At 41.9% G+C, this 17,115-nt stretch overlaps 2 protein-coding genes across 16 annotated transcripts in view; one reads left to right on the top strand and one right to left on the bottom strand.

Moving 5' to 3' along the window:
* Positions 1–16,553, bottom strand: part of KANSL3 (KAT8 regulatory NSL complex subunit 3) — a 41,895-nt gene extending 25,342 nt beyond the window's left edge. For 5 of the 15 annotated variants that reach the window (XR_014149233.1, XM_081833445.1, XM_081833446.1 and 2 more), the window contains exons 1-5: positions 16,475–16,553; positions 15,147–15,411; positions 12,642–12,812; positions 3,372–3,462; positions 3,048–3,233 (exon numbers count right to left, since the gene is read on the bottom strand). Coding sequence is in view for 13 of the 15 variants with exons in the window: in XM_081833445.1 (XP_081689571.1) it covers positions 3,048–3,233; positions 3,372–3,462; positions 12,642–12,812; positions 15,147–15,361 (663 nt within the window). In the remaining 2 variants the exon portion in view is untranslated. Of the gene's footprint in view, positions 1–3,047; positions 3,234–3,371; positions 3,477–4,375; positions 4,421–9,389; positions 9,452–12,641; positions 12,881–14,616; positions 14,687–15,146; positions 16,042–16,148; positions 16,277–16,474 lie in introns of those variants that run through there. The other 10 variants (XM_081833451.1, XM_081833448.1, XM_081833450.1 and 7 more) reach the window with 10 other exon arrangements.
* A 17-nt stretch (positions 16,554–16,570) lies between these two features.
* Positions 16,571–17,115, top strand: part of FER1L5 (fer-1 like family member 5) — a 63,645-nt gene continuing 63,100 nt past the window's right edge. The window contains exon 1 of the mRNA XM_081833454.1: positions 16,571–16,751. The gene's annotated coding sequence lies outside the window, so the exon portion shown is untranslated. The remainder of the gene's footprint in view (positions 16,752–17,115) is intronic.

Below are 17,115 nucleotides of genomic sequence, written 5' to 3'. Positions count from 1 at the left end.
GGCGCCTGGGTGGCTCAGTTGGTTAAGCGACTGCCTTCGGCTCAGGTCATGATCCTGGAGTCCCGGGATCGAGTCCCGCATCGGGCTCCCTGCTCGGCAGGGAGTCTGCTTCTCCCTCTGACCCTCCCCCCTCTCATGTGCTTTCTCTCATTCTCTCTCTCTCAAATAAATAAATAAAATCTTTAAAAAAAAAAAAAAAAGCTTTTATCTGGCAACAGAGTACAACTCTGAAACAATAAAGCCTTGAAACTCACCTTCTGTCAATACAGACTACTTAGAAATAATTAATCAGTAACCTCTGCTTGGAGCTAGGCAGACCAAGTCTAGCTGGTTTTTCCAACACTGCATCATTCTCAACAGAAAATTAAGAGACTAGGGTGTATACCTTCTCTGCTCTCTTCACAATGGCTCTCTTCACTAATGCTGAAAGTTAGCTGGGCAAAGAGCATGATCCCATTCACCTGCATTTCCATCCAAAAGGTACATTAAAAGAAGGTAAAAGACCTTTACTTTAAAGACTGTAAGACATTAATGAAAGCAATTGAAGATGACACAAAGAAATGGATATTCCAGGGGCGCCTGGGTGGCTCAGTTGTTAGGCGTCTGCCTTCGGCTTGGGTCATGACGCCACGGTCCGGTCCTGGGATCAAGCCCCGCATCAGGCTACCTGCTCAGCGGGAGGCCTGCTTTTCCCTTTCCCACTCCCCCTGCTTGTGTTCCCGCTCTTGCTGTGTCTCTCTCTGTCAAATAAATAAATAAAATCTTAAAAAAAAAGAAAAAGAAATGGATATTCCATGATTATGGATTAGAAAAATTAAAATTGTTAAAATGTCCATACTACCAAAAGCAATCTACAGATTCAATGCAAACCCTATCAAAATTACAATACCAATTTTCAGAGAACTAAAACAAATAATCTTAAAATTTGTATGGAACCACAAAAGACCCCAAATAGCCAAAGCAATCTTGAGAAAGAACAACACAGCTGGAGGTATCACAATCCCAAACTTACTACAGTATATCCCAGATATACTACAAAGCTACAGTAATCCAAACAGTAAGGCACTAACACAAAAACAGACACACTGATCAATGGAGCAGAATAGAGAATCCAGAAATAAACCCACACTTATATGGTCAATTAATCTATGACAGAGGAGACAAGAACATTCAATGGGGAAAAGACAGTCTCTTTAATAAATGGTGTTGGGAAAATTGGACAGCTACATGCAAAAGAATGAAACTGGACCACTTTCTTATACCATACACAAAAATAAACTCAAAATGGATTAAAAACCTAAATGTGAGATCTGAAACCAGAAAACTCCTAAAAGGAAACAGAGGCAGTAACCTCCTCCTGGACATTGGCCTCAGGCAACATATTTATGGATCTGTCCCCTCGGGCAAGGGAAACAAAAGCAAAAATAAACTATTGGGACTACACCAAAATAAAAAGCTTTTGCACAGCAAAGGAAACCATCAACCTCCTGAATGGGAGAAGATATTTGCAAATGATATATCTGATAAGAAGTTAATATCCAAGATATATAAAGAATTTATGCCACTCAACACCAAAAAAATAATAATCCAATTAAAAATTGGGCAGAGGACCTGGACACTTTTCCAAAGAGGGCATACAGATGGCCAACAGACACATGAAAAAAGGCTCAACATCACTAACCATCAGGGAAATGCAAATCAAAACCACAAGGAGTTACCACCTTATACCAGTGAGAATGGCTAAAATCAAAAAGACAAGAAATAACAAGTGCCAGAGAGGATATGGAGATAAGGGAACCCTTGCGCGCTCTTGGTGGGAATGTAATGCAACCACTGGGGAAAACAATATGGAGGTTCCTCGAAAAATTAAAACAGATTACCATATGATCCAGTAATTCACTACTGGGCATTTATCCAAAAAAGAAAAAGAAAACACTAATTTGAAAAGATATATGCACCCTATGTTCACTGCAGCATTATTTATAATAACCAAGATATGGAAGTAACCATTTAGATGAATGGATAAAGATGATGTGGTATATATACACAACAGAGTATTACTCAGCCATAAAAAAGAATGAGATCCCACCATTTGCAACAAAATAGATGGACCTAAAGGATATTATGCTAAGTGAATAAAGTCAGAGAAAGACAAATACCATATGATTCCACTTATATGTGGAATCTAAAAAATAAAACAAATGACCAAATTAAAAAACAGAAATAGACTCATATTAATTCAGAGAACAAACTGCTGGTTGCCAGAGGAAAGAGGGTTAGGGGGATGGGTGAAATAGGAAAGGGGATTAAGAGATATAAACTTCTAATTATAAAATAAATAAGTCACAGAGATGAAAAGCACAGCATAGGGAGCAGTCAATAATATTACAATAACATTCTATGGTAATAGATGGTGACTACACTTATTGTGGTGAGCACTAAGTAATGTATAGAATTATCAAATCACTATGTTGTATACCTGAAAGTAATATAACACTGTATCTTGACTATACTTAAAAATTAAAAATAAATTCAAAAAAGTTTTAGAGAGAAACAACCAAAGTATTCATTGTGAACCTGACAGTCTAAGAGAACAAGAGTCTGTCAGTATAGGAACCACTGCTGAGAGCATAGTCTAGAATGGACAGCACTCTGGAAATCTCCCTACTCCGCAGCCCCGCACTCCGAACACCCAAGTCTGCTTCTTGCCTCCTCAACACACCCTCTGGTAAACCCTTCGTCTCCCCCATGATAATTTAATTCTTTTCTCACCTCACCTCAGAGGTGACTCAAACCACAAGCTGCAGGGCTGGATAGACTAAATGGTTTTCAGGCCTCACACTTCATCTGGAGACAGTAGGGCTAAAGACGTTTATACCAGACAAAACGTGAAATGATACCATGTCTCCTATTTTTAATAGCAAACCTGCTCGCTTCAGTCATGTCCTCCAGGCTGACCAGGCAGTGACCTTGCCCAACCCCACTTCCTGAACCCACAGCAGAGGCTGGCCAACCCAGGACAGGGCAGACACCAGTCATAGCCTTACCTTCCCTTTCAGTGTCTGCAAAGCATCCAGGTAGGCGGCCAGCATGGGCAGACTCAAGGTCTCCACCAGGGTGGTGTGCAGCCACTGGATCAGCTTGGTGTCCCAGCTCACACTTGCCAGAGCCTGCCGCACTCTCCTCGCACACTTGTCCACAGCAACACGGCGCAGCACTGGCTCATTGCAAGCCTAGAAGATGCAGGTGAGGTGGTAACACATGAGGGCCACCTTGTTAACAACTGGGGCAGGCGGGAGAGGGACTGACAAGTTAGCCAGTGAGGCTGAACTAGGAAGAGAACACCAATGGGCCAATTTCTAGAGTCTTACCCCTTCATTGGCCAAGCGGGCAAGCCGGTCAGACTGCAGGGCTTTGAGGATCTTGTTAAATAGCTTGTTCTGGGCCATTGTCCAGCCAGTCCTACAAGAGAAACTCTGAGGAATTAAAGTCAAACGCTGGGGACACTCCTCATGCATGTACACTGTACAAAGATTATGCCATGTTTTTTGTCAGCACTATGAAATAATATAACTGAAAGCAGCTTAAAGACCACGGAGCTAAAGCACAAAACCTAGATTCTAGTCCCAATCCTGCCCATAAGTCATCTCAGCATACATTTGTATTAATATATACACTACAGGTCAAAACCAGTTATGAATGAAGTTTTTTTTCAGTGCTAGCAAAGCTAATTATTTATCTAGAGGCTAAAATAACCCATTAATAAGTAAAAGCATGGCACCATTGCACAGATGTATTTGAATTTCACATGTTTAATATTTCACACAAAAAGACAGGATGAACAAGTATTTCAGTATACTAAAACCTCAGACTAAGATAAGAGACCTATTTAAATTACCTTTAGGAACATAACAAATGAAGCCTTTCCCTAATAGTGCACCCCACACTATCTCTCTCCCTTGTCCATGTATATTTTTTATATTTTTCTGTATACTACACAATTAGCAAGTTTACTTTTGAATGGTCTGTTCCATATAAGTTAACACTATACCATCCCCGCATGACACTGGTATACATACTTCTACTTTGATTAAGGAAGGCTTAGTGTGTCCTCCAACTCAGCAGTAAACTCCTGCAATTAGGAACTAGTCCTACTGCTGTTTGTTCCCACCTCATCACACCCAGCACAGTGGCGAGGAGCTTATTTAAGTCCCCCCTCAGCCCACTCCTGGCAATCTTAATGACTCTGATACTCGAACTCTGGTCAGTAACCTTCCTAAAGAGACTTAAGAGAAAGGTAACAGAAGATGCCCAATTAATATTTATCAACTCTCCCTGCCACACACACACACAAAAAAACTGGTAATTAAGTTACCTTTAAAAAAACAAATTTAAGTGGATGCCAGACTCAAATGAGAACCTGGAATGAGATCATAGTAGTATTTCAATCAGTAGGGTTAAAGTAAATAGGGCTGAGACAACAACTAGCCAACTGGAAAAAGAAAATCTGGACCCCTACACATCACTCTTTACACCAAAATAAATTCTAAGTAGAAAAGTTAAATATTAAAAAATAAAGTTACTAAATAGGAAAAAGTGGTGGGTGTGTGTGTATAATGTATGAATAAGACCTTTCTAAGTATGACCTAAGACCTAGAAGCCATAAAAGAAAGATAAATATTAACGATATAAAGATAAATAAAAACTTCAAACTTCTGTAAAGGAAAAAACTAAACTATCATAAACAAAGTCAAAACACAATGGAAAAGTAACTGTCATTTCATCAAAATAGAAAAAACCTCCAAAAATTAGTGACAAAATGATAAAATACTCAAAACAAAAACAATGGGCAAAGAACACGAAAAGGCAGTTCACACAAAAAAAGTAGTCAACTCCCTCCAAAATCACACATACAAAGGAAAATCGTAAAATATTACTTTTCACCTATCAAATGGGTGAAAATTAAGAAATTTAGTAATACTCTATGTTGTAAGTGTGTAAGAAAATAGGTCCCTCCATACTTTGCTGATGGAAATATAAATTAGTACAACCTTTTAGAAAGTCAATGTGGAAAATCAATTATGGAGGAAAATCAATCAAAAATCCTAAGTCAAATCATGTCACTCTGCTCAAAGGCCTTTAGTGGCCCCATTTCAATCAGTTAAAACCAACCACCTCCTTGCAGTAGGCTATCTGGACCCCACTGCCTCCAACCTCATCATCCATCACTGCCCTGACTTACTGGGCTTCACCACACTGCCCCATCCCACCTGACACACACACCCTCCATGCTCCCACATCACAGACTGGGCCCTGGTCATCTATTCCTTCTACCTCAAACAACGGCTCCCTCTCCAATCTCCTCCAGGTCATTGCTCAAATGTTACCTTCTACTGAGGCTTCCCCTGACTCACCCTTATTTAAAACTACCAATACCCAGATTCCCTACCCCCCTTCCAGCCATATCACCACCTCATGCTCTACCCATTTTACTTCTGTTTAGTGTGTCTCCCTCTGCTAGAATGTAAAGGGCAAAATGGCAGGGATTTTTGTTGGTTTTGTTTAAGTGTTATATCCCCAGCATGTAAAACAGTGTCTGACACACAAGAGTCACTTGAACATCTGCTGAATAAATAAATGGATGAACTGTATGCATACTACATTCCAAGTCCTGTAAATAGCTGAGTGCAGACACCAACCCCTACACTCCCTACCACACTAAGCACTGAGCAGGAGAGGAACGCTACATGATTCAGGTTCAACTGTAAACTGAGTGGGTGGGCATACCTGGGTGGGCAAACCGAGGGAAGCTGCTGGAAACAGCTTCAACAATCTCAATTTCTCTTACTTTATAACAGACTAGTATCTTTTCCATCATATACCACCAGCAAGATACCCTATTTTCTACAGGTCATCTAAGAATACTAGTAACAAGGCCCAATAAATATGCAGATGGAGGACAAATTATCCTTTGTTATTCATTTTCTACAAGGATCCTACTGCCCTTAGAGTAAATACCCTCTAGAAAGGGAGAAAATAACGGGCCTTCATTTCCTCTGTAAAATAAAATCTCCACCTACATCTCCAGTTTTACGACTACAGTTACACACACACACACACACACACACACAAAGAGTCCAAGAGGACACTAACTAGGAGCAAGGACTCTAACCAGCTCTGCAATAAAGAGCTGGCTGTGTGTCCTCAGGCTCCTTGACTATAAAATAGATGTGGACCTCTTGGTCTCCAAGGTTGCTTCTAGCAACCAAAATCTCAGCTATGCTGACTGATGGAAGCACAACAGTAAGAGAACAGCTGAGTCCACGATGGAGAATTCAGAAGCACCCTCTATCTTCAGTAGCTATTCTTGCTACAGCTGAATCCCTTAACCTCCCAAGCCTCCCACCCTTCATAACCCCCTTATGGGGTACTAAAAGCAGTCTTGGGTTTTGTGGAATTGTCCTTCTTCTTATTTTCCCCTAGTTCTCTTGGCTTAATTCCTGCTACTTCATTAGGATCCAGTCAGTTTTTGTTGCGGTTTGATATTTCAGAGATTTTTGACTTGGGAGGTGGGGAGAGGCTTCAACTCAACATTGGAACTCAGGATATCTCGGGATCAGGAAGGTTTGTGGGAAAGTAGCTCCAGCCCATTGGTTCAGGATCTCATTTTCCTCCACATTATTTAAATGCACAGCACATTCACATGAGTAGTCGCTTTCTCATGTATAGCAATTCTCAGGTGGACTTGGAAATACAGTATTTCCATATCAACACACCTCTTTGTTTTTAATGGCTGGTTCCACCCTACCGGTGGGCATTTAGGTTGTGCCTCTTTTATTGCTATTATAAACGGTTGCAGTGACCACCCTTCCTTTCCCCACCAATACACACTACACACATCTGTCTACATCTTTATATAGGCATGCAAGTATCTCTGTAAGATAAATTTCAAGTGGAAATGAAAGATCAAAGGCTATCTGTGTCAAAATTTTCAAATTTCCAGTTGTGTGAAAATAATATGTATAAAAAAACTGCAGGACCTCAAAAGTGGTATTATACTGTAGCTTCACCCCAGGCAACATTGCTCACTTTTAATCAAACAGGATAAGCAGCGAATACAATTCCTTCATGTTCAACAATCTCTTGTGCTTTCTCAAAGTCTATTGATCATGTTGCAAACTTTAATTCCAAGGACAGAGAATGAGGTATAATTTATTTACAAGGCACCAACAGCAGTTCCAAAATTATCCTGTTCTTTATTATATAACAGGATGTTTTCCCTATTTGTTTTTCTTACTCTATATTTATTCTGAAACCCAAAATGATGGGAGCAAGAAAAATGACGTGAACAAAATGGGAGGGGGCTAGAAAGCTACTTAGAAATTACTACCATACACCAACGACAGTTGAGATTAAATTGAAAAACCACAATGTTGAGAGTCTAAAATCCCAGAAAAAGTTCTTAAGATTGTTGCTGGATATATAACAAAGTGATTCCAAGAACTGAAACGTGTTCTCTATATTTTGTCAGCTTCGTGGGAGGCTGGAAAATTAAGTGGGCAGGGGAAAAAAAATGATCTAACCCAAGATTAAGATAAAGAGCATGCAAAAGATATAATTAAGGAAAAATTTAAAAACAGGAGACAGAATTTTAAATACAAGTCTAAACAGTCAAATAGCTGATGGGAACTGTGATGAGTCAATGTGCTCCCCCCACCTAAACCAATTCAATTTTCATGAGTGCAAAAGTGCCTTTTCTTCATTTCTTAGATGAGATCAGATAATCTCATATTCCCCATGCTTTGATAGAACCTGACTGATGTCTGACCTCTGGCTCATCTTATCCAAAGCAGCCAAAGTCACACTGGTCCCAGAAAAGCCTGATGTTTTCAAAGGTAATATTCTTTCTCTGATACTGTTTTAAGGGAGACTAATTCAATATTAAAATGTCTAAAGGATTTTTTTTTAACCAGAAGTCAAACAGGGAGAGACAAAGAACATCAGAGGGACTGAATAGGCCACACTTACTTTTTTCCAGATTATAAAAATTCTTTGCTTAAACACTAAGAGAAAGGAAGAAAGGAAGAGGAAAGAGAAGGAGAGGGAGGGAGGGGGGAGAGGGAAAAATAACTCAAAGATCTTGGACTCAAAATTTCAAATATCCAACCTAAGATTAATACACAGACAGGTACATACAATATCGAGAGATATAATTAGAGCAAATTTTTAAATGGAGAACAATTTTCCTTTGGCAAAATTCAGAAGTTCTGAATTTTAAGATAAGATAAGCTGCTTAAGGATACTAGATTCTTTTACTGAAATGTTGGAAATGTCCTAACATCCATTTGACCATGCTGAGAAATATCATGTGCCAGGAGTATTTTGTTAAATCTCTTTCAAAAGCTGTGTATCTAATTAAACTTGGCATTTGATAAAACATCTGGGGGAAAAAAAAAGCCAGTCCAACTTCCTCAGGACGACAGTGCTATACAGCAAATGTAAATCATTTCCAAAGGCTCTACAAGCCACATGACTTTGACATGCAGACACAAGAGCATGATCTAGACCAGAGGTCAGCAAACTTATTCTTTAATGAACTGTATAGTAAATATTTCAGTTTGTGGGCCACATGGCCTGGGTCACAAGGATTCAACTCTGTGGGGATGGTGCAAAAGAAGACAAGTACAATACCTAAATAACATGCATGGCTGTGTTCCAATGAAACTACATTTACGGACACTGAAATCTGATTTCATGTGTCTTTTGACTTTTTTTCAACCACTTAAAAATGTAAAAACCATTCTTAGCTCATGGGCCAAACAAAAACAAGCAATGGGTGAAATCTGGCACATGGGCCATAGTTTGCCAACCCCTGATCTAGGCAATTAAATCAGGCAGAGAGGGATATTTAAATTGTTTCACAAAATATCAGGCATCACTAGAGAAAATCAGAGTTGGTTGGGGGTAGGAGGGGGCCTTCATTATCTATACAAAGAAAGCTATCTAAAGGCAGTTTCTACTGAAATAATTCAAGGGGGAAATAGGGCTCCAACAAAGAAAATTAAGTTTCTGACTCTACTGATAGATCAGCAAGCTCTGAGGAAAAACAGATTTCTAGGGCACTGTCCTATAGACCATGAGTTCTTGATGTGGGAAACTAATTTTACAGGATTTTATACAGGAAGAAAAGAAGCAGCAATTTAACAATCAAGTCAAGGGAAAGAATGGCAACAAGATGATTATAATCAGAGCACAAGGAACTAACTGCAAGTTCTACACAGGCTACACATCCAGAATTCGGGGACAAGGTCATAAAATGGTGACCTCTGAAATTGAAGCCAGTAAGTATCATCAAATAATGAAATTAGCTGTGTGCAAAAGTGACCTACCTGAAGAGATGGTTTGTAAGCCTGTTGCTAATGAGAGGACTCCTCCAAAATCTCATCAGACACTAAAAAACAAATAATCTGAGATAAACTGAGCGCTAATTAATCATATCAATCTGTGGCAATGTCATAACAGAAGGATGGAGGTCCACATGGAGAAAGACAAGCCAAAGATAAGATTCTGTCAGTGTTTCTCTGCAGGACAGGGCAGGTGATGGTGTGCCCTGGCCTACTCTGTGGGCCCATCTTGCTTTCAGGAAAGATGGGTGCCTCCAGCCGCCTTGTTGAAGGAGGGGGCCTCCAGGACAGACTGTCCACTCACCACCCACTTCTGGAACGGAATAGCTTCCCAAACTCTCCTACTGAGAACTGATGCTCTGGCCAGGCCACCCCAGTGTCTCATCTGCCTTACAGGTTATTTCTCTTCTTATAAATTAAGAATCAGATATTCATATGCATTAAGCCTCTGATGACTTTGGTAAGTATGAAGAGTCCCTAAAAACCTCCTGATCATGACCATGGGTGAACAGATAAAAAGAACTTCATGTAGTTCTCCCACGCAGTTTCGGAAATTGAAAACCGAGGACAAGGCAACTGGTAACACCACAAAGGGACACATAACGGTGTAAGGCTGTCTTGTTCAGCCACCACTAACTGGTCTCTCTTTTTGAGAGGTTTGCCCTTAAAGAAAGGGTACATAGCCAAGAACACTGAGCTCTGGAGTCAGACAGCTTGCTTTGAACAAATTCCTGCTCCATCACTTCCTAAACTAAGGTTTCTTAAACTCCCCGAGCTTAGTTTCTTCATCTTATAAAATAGAGACGAAGAAGGGATATAGCTCAGAGAATTATTGTGAGGATTAAAAGAAATAATGCATATGAAGCACGTGGCACAGTGCCTGGCACCTAGAAAGCTCTCAACAAATGGTAGTTCTTTTTGGTACTATACCACTGTCACCATTTTTTTTATTATTATTAACCGCAACAATGGCAAAACAATGCAGTTTTGCTGCATTCAGTGACTCCAGGAATACTCTAGTAGTTGATCTTCACTCACAGCAGAAGTTTCCCTCTTTAGCTGAAGCTCTGGAGAGCATTTTCCCTTCTTAGGGCACAACAGTAATTCCAACTCAACACCCCAAACAACTTACTTCTTCACAAGCTCTTCATCCAGGTGGAGAACTGCTCCTCCTCCCATAGCTACTACCCTCCTCACACAAGCATACCTGCTCAATCTCATTCCCTGCTTCTGACCAGACTCAGAAACCGTGCCAATTGCCTCAAACCTTCCTACCCTTCTTCCTATCTAATTACCTCTTCCTCTTCCATTATTATAAAACAAGAGCTCTCCAACATTATGGCAAGTTTACCACCTACATACTCTTGATGTGAAGATTTTAACATTCCCTTAGACACAGCAGATAGAGATAGAGCCATCAAGGAAATGCAAATTAAATCCACAATGAGATGTCACTTTGCATCCACTAGAATGGTAATAATAAAAAAAGAGGCAGACAATAACAAGCGTTGGCAAAGATGTGGGAAAACTGGAACTCTCATACACTGCTGGTGGGAATGTAGAATGGCAAAGCCCCTTTAGAAAATAGTCGGGGGGCGCCTGGGTGGCTCAGTTGGTTAAGCGACTGCCTTCAGCTCAGGTCATGATCCCAGGGTACTGGGATCGAGTCCCGCATCGGGCTCCCTGCTCTGCGGGGAGCCTGCTTCTCCCTCTCCCACTCCCCCTGCTTGTGTTCCCTCTCTCGCTGTGTCTCTCTCTGTCACATAAATAAATCTTTAAAAAAAAAAAAGAAAATAGTCAGAAATTCCTCAAAAGTTAAACAGAGTTACCATATGACCCAGCAATTCCATTCCTAGGTATATATGCAAGAGAACTGAAAACACATGTCCACAAAAAAAAGCACATGAATGTTCATAGCAACATTATCCAAAATAGTCAAATAGTGTTAGCAACCCAAATATCCATCAATGGATGAATGGATAAACAAAATGTGTTATACCCACATAATGGAATTTTAGCAATAAAGGGAATGAAGTACTGACTCATGCTACAACATGAACGAACCTTGAAAACAGTATGCTAAGTGAAATAAGGCAGATACAAAAGGACACATATTTTATGATTCCATTTATATGAAATGTCCAGAATACGCAAATTTAAAGAGAAAGACAGTAGACTGGTGGTTGCCAGGGGATGAAGGGATTGGGAGGAAATGGGAAGTGACTGTTAAAGGGTACAGAGTTTCTTTTGTGGATGACAAAAATGTTCATCAAATTGACTGTGGTTGTGCATATACTAACAACCACTGACTGTGTACACATTAAACAGGTGAATTGTATGGTATGTAAATTTTATCTTCATAAAGTTGTTTGCAGTAAGTAAAAGATAAATAAATGTATGTTAGGGTGCCTGGGTGGCTCAGTTGGTTAAGCGACTGCCTTCAGCTCAGGTCATGGTCCTGGAGTCCCGGGATCGAGTCCCGCATCAGGCTCCCTGCTCAGCGGGGAGTCTGCTTCTCCCTCTGACTCTGCCCCCTCTCATGCTCTCTCTCTGTCTCATTCTTTCTCTCTCAAATAAATAAATAAAATCTTTAAAAAAAATAAAATAAATAAAATAAATGTATGTTAAAGGAACAATGACAAATGGGCCAGAGAGGAATGGAGTCCCCTGGGTCAGCAGGAAGCAAGGGAATAAAATCAGCCAACAAACTCATGAAAACTCCCTCAAAACCATAGACTGTAAATCTATTTTTAAAAGCCACTCAAATCAAACATCTGTTAGCTTTTCAAGTGACTCCAAAACATTTTCATTACTCTAGTTATAGACCATATAAATACAGTATCTTACACATGTACTCTTATTTAATGGCTTGTCTGTTTGTAGTCAGAGTAACTCCGACAGCATAGCCTACACTATAAGATACAGAACTAGGCATACCTATCATATTCAATTCATTTACTTATTCAATAAGCATTTATTATATGCCTACTACGTGCCAGGCAGTGTCCTAGGGTCAGGGATGCAAAGAAGGTTGAGACAAAAGTCCTCCTCTCAAGCACCTCACTGCATCCTGAGCTGAGAATTATAACACAGAGTTAAGAAAACATTCTGACTCGTGTGGCTACAAATGAAATAAACTCCTAGTAGATGTGTTTCAATGAAGATGATGATACAAAATACTGACAATGCGATGACCATTACCCCTGCAGTGACCAGTCCTCCTGAGCAGTGGCCTACCTGTTGACATGCTCCTCCCAGTCCTCTGGTGGAGGAGGGGCATCTGCATCGGTCCTAGCGAAGATGACATGCCGTTCACACTCATTCATCACGCTGCGTGCCTTCTGATTGTCATAGAGCGGCACAGGAGTTGATGTGACTGTCTCCACATCTATTGGGACGTCTGATTCACTGTAAACAGGTGAGGAAATAGGACCAGGCCACACGTACTTCACACAACACAGGTGTTTAACGATCATCTGGTTGCCAAAAAATGACTCTTTAAATATAATCAGCTTGAAAGTATGCATAAGCACATTATACCCACAAGAAAATTATGATCCAAAGTCATCTTTCCCACACTTGTCTAGATCTCTGCCCTCTGACATGCTGTTATGTGCTGGGGGGAACACAAAGTCATTTTAAAATGTGTCTACATAAAAAATGACAAACAGCTATTTTTGTTAAAAGACAAAAATATTCCATATAGCAAACAGTTGACTGCCTAGATGTACTTTCCAATACAGTAACTATAAGCCACATGCAACTATTTCAATTAATAAAAATTAAGCAGAATTAAAAATTCAGTTCCTCGGTTACACTAGCCACATTTCAAGTGCTCAATAGACATATGTGGCTAGCAGCTCCCACATTAGACAGCACAGATACAGAACGTTTTTCTCATTGCAAAGAGTTCTGTTGGACAGTGCTGGTTTTAAATTATTCATACAAACTTTCCCTTTCATTAGCAAGTCAACTGGTAATTATATGCTATAAAAGCCTATGATTGTCTAAGACAAATCACCTGGAATGTAGACACCTTATTTAACTCACTGTTTAAGGAGTCTAGAACAGAAACAAACAGAAATGGATATGTGATGGATCTTTCATATTTTAAAATGTTAATTAAATCCTAGTGCCATAAGGGCTCTTCACTGCACCAAACTAGTCATTCAAAATTCTATGCCAATCAAAATGGTCTACTGGCTGTCTATCAAACATCACTTTAACGTTTTGACCCCAATGATGATCTTATTGCATCTATTCCTAGTGACTGGAATAATTACATCATTATGAAATGAAGTGAAATATGTGCAGCTAGATTTGGTGGTGGATGAAAGAGCTGATTACCTTCTCTGGACCAGACACTGAGCTAGGCACTTGGACTTGTATGCCTAAAAGAGAACTCCAGATTTCACCATTCCTAACCTATCCCCCAGTCTTCCCCAACTCACAGTACTACTCAGCTACCCAAGCCAAAAATCTGACTCATCCTAATTTCACCTTTTCCCTGTCTTTCCAATTCACCACGGCAGGTCCTGTTGGTTCTACCTATGAAATACATCTCAAGGTCATCCTTTTTCTTCATCTGTACTATTCCTGCCTCTACTCAACCTATCATGATCTCTGGCCCCCACTACTGCAATGGCATCCTAGCAGGTCTTCTATTTCCACTACTGAATTGTATCTATTCAACAAAAATTCAAAGCAATCTTTTAAAAATATAAATCCAGACGCCTGGGTGGCTCAGTCATTAAGCGTCTGCCTTCGGCTCAGGTCATGATCCCAGGGTCCTGGGATCGAGTCCCGAATAAAATCTTAAAAAACAAACAAACAAACAAAAAAAAAACACCACTATTCTATTCATGTTTAAAACACACACATCATGGTATCTCTAGCTCATTAAGGCTCAATAGGAGATGTAAAGAAGCAAAATACAAGATCTCTATTCACCAACAAACCTAAAACCTGTCCTAGAGGAAAGATAAGACATTCGATTAGATTAAAACAAACAAAGAAAAAAAGTCTCTTCCCCCCAAAAAAGTTTACAAAATTATTAAGGGTATGATTTGATCATCAAAATAAAATATATCAATCAATCTTGAAATAAAATTAGAATAACTTAAAGCTCAAAAGAACTGCTAAACAAGTTTATTTAGGCCAAATGTAATTGTATCACATATTACATAGTAAATTTATAAAAAAAAGTCCTTACCCTATAATGTAGGCCAGTTGAAAATACAATCAGACCTAGGAAGGGTTTACATCAACCCGTGGGTGACAAGCTAAGAGAGAAAGCAAGGCGGAATATGTCTTGGAATATGCTCCTAAACTTTGCTGAGTGAAGTCAGAAAAAGGAAATCACGTTACCTCAAAAAGGTTATCATTGCCAGTGATGGAGCAAGCCAGAACACTGGAGTAAAGGAAATGAGTCTAATCCTGAGCGACAATTTTTAAAAAATCAACTCCTCTGTCTTTTTCATCACCAGCTAAATAATCCTCTTTCCATACAAGTCCTATTAACTACATGGAATATGTTGTTTGCTTTCCTAACTTGTTAGATGTCTTGAATGCAGATGTCTACATATAGGCCGGATAACCTCACACTGCCTAACAGAGATGCCTTAAGTAAATATCCAAGGCCCCATACAATCTCCCACAATAAAATCCTTTCTAATCCCCACCATCTGATTACTGTCCAGTTAGAGGGCAAGGGCAGCCCTTAGGAGAGAAGCCCAAACTCACATGGTACTTTCATGCTGCCTCCGGGGAGTAACAAAGAGCATGCGCGTGGGGCGAGCACTACTGGCATCGGGGTGGGCACTCCATGGCTTGGCATAGCTATGATCCAGAAAAACCAGGTCCAGCTCCCGCTCGTGCACTGAAAGCTGAAAGAGCAGCGAGGTGCCCATACGCCGCGCTGAAGTCTGGAAGTCCCTCTCCCCACCCCGGTGGGCCATGTCAGTAGAGGGCCAGCAAGTCAGAGAATGGGTATCTGCATGCTAGTCACCTGCAGTGAAAAGTTTCGGTTTAAGGCAATTCAAAGATTCTAAATTTCTTCCAACCTAGAATAATATCTAATATCCTTCTTACTTTTGTGACTTTCTATCATTCATAATTGAGTATCCATTACACCACAGACCCTTGCCCACCATAGGAAGGGCTCCTGAGATCCCACACCACCCCCAAAAAAGGCTATTGGCACCACAGGATCCTCCATACTCAATCCCTACAAAATTCGTTTACTGGACAGCTGATTGACTCCACTGTTCACAAAGGCCTCACATGGACACATACTAAACTTGCTTGGCCAGCACCACAAATTCCTATGCAGGCAGGAAGGGTTCTGGCAAACACGAATCACAAACATTCATTCTTCCAAAGCTAAGGGGCTCCGTCGCTCCATTGCTTCACACCATTCCCCAAATACTCAGAGCCGTCTCCGCGGCCAGAGCGGGAGCACCCCAGGAACAGCACGGCAACGTGGGCCTCTAGAAAGCCCTTCAAGCCTCTTTCTTATGTTAAAAGTTTTGCAACTACTTGCTAATGCCCTGGAGTCCTTAAAATATCCAAATGAGAGCTCCTGCCCAAAGGCTGCAGCAAAACGCTATCCCAGGAAGCCCCCTCTCCCCCGCCCCAGGGTGGGTAGTCCCCGGCAAACCGCCCGGTACTCCACGTCCCCCTCCGGGGGTCTCGCCACTGAGCCTCGAAACGCCCCATCTAGTAGGCAGGGCTTATAATTCGCACTGTATAGACGGAGGCGCCGGCTCGAGGGAAGATGAAGCGACTTGGCCAAGGTCACCGAGAGTTCGCGACGAGGAGGAGCCGCCTCGCACCCGCCTCCCGCCCGCGTCACGGGCCCGGGCCCGGCCGGGCTCCCGCGTCACGGCGGCCCAAGTCCGTCCCCGGCCCAACCCGCCCGTCCGACCCCAGCCGCCCCGGCCCCGGGCTCTAGCCCCCGATCCCCGCATGCCCCGGGAGTCCTGAAGCCCTCGCCAAGACCCCCGCTCTCCCCGACCCCGGGCCGCAACCCGCCGGACCCGCCACCCCGCCGAGGCCGGCCCTTCCCTCACCCGCAATCGCCGGGCCGCGCGCTCGGCCCGGGCCGGATCCCTGCGCGCGTGCGCGTTACCGCCTCCACGCCCGGCGCCCCGCAAAATGCGGAAGCGGATTATCGCCTGAGGAGGGCGGTGAGCGGCAAAACCCGGAAAGGGAGTGGCTGCGGCCAAAAAGGCGGGAAGAGGAGCACCAGGAGGCACGCGGGTCTCCCAAGCAGAAAGTCAGCACTCAGTCCAGAGTTGAGACCGCCGCCCTGCCGCTGAGGAGTTTAATGAGGCAGTGCGGCTCAAGGTAGAGATCGGACTTGGCGGGTTGGAATCTCAGCTCCAACCCTTAACTCCATGGCTTTATGACCCCAGCAAGATCTCAGCGTCCCCCCTCATCTCTAAATGTGCAAGTACTTCACTGGGCAGCTGAGAGAATGAAATGAGTAATTCTGGTAACGTGGCAGGAGTACAAATAGATCTCAGGATGGTAATTACCATGGGGGGTCCCCAGAGTGTCCTACAAGAAGAAAGATGTACCACGAAGGGATTGGGGTGATGTCATGAAGGGGAAGTCACCTAAGGTTGAACTCTGAAGGACCAGGCCATTGCAGAGGGATTGGAAAGGTTAGTAAGGGCCCAGGCGGGGACAGCAAATGGGCCAAGTACAG

Source organism: Leptonychotes weddellii, chromosome 10 (assembly GCF_054177405.1).
Source record: "Leptonychotes weddellii isolate Sample4059 chromosome 10, ASM5417740v2, whole genome shotgun sequence".
NCBI classification, from domain to species: domain Eukaryota; kingdom Metazoa; phylum Chordata; class Mammalia; order Carnivora; family Phocidae; genus Leptonychotes; species Leptonychotes weddellii.
Note: the sequence above shows the minus strand (reverse complement) of the source record. Positions and strands in the feature narration are given on the sequence as shown.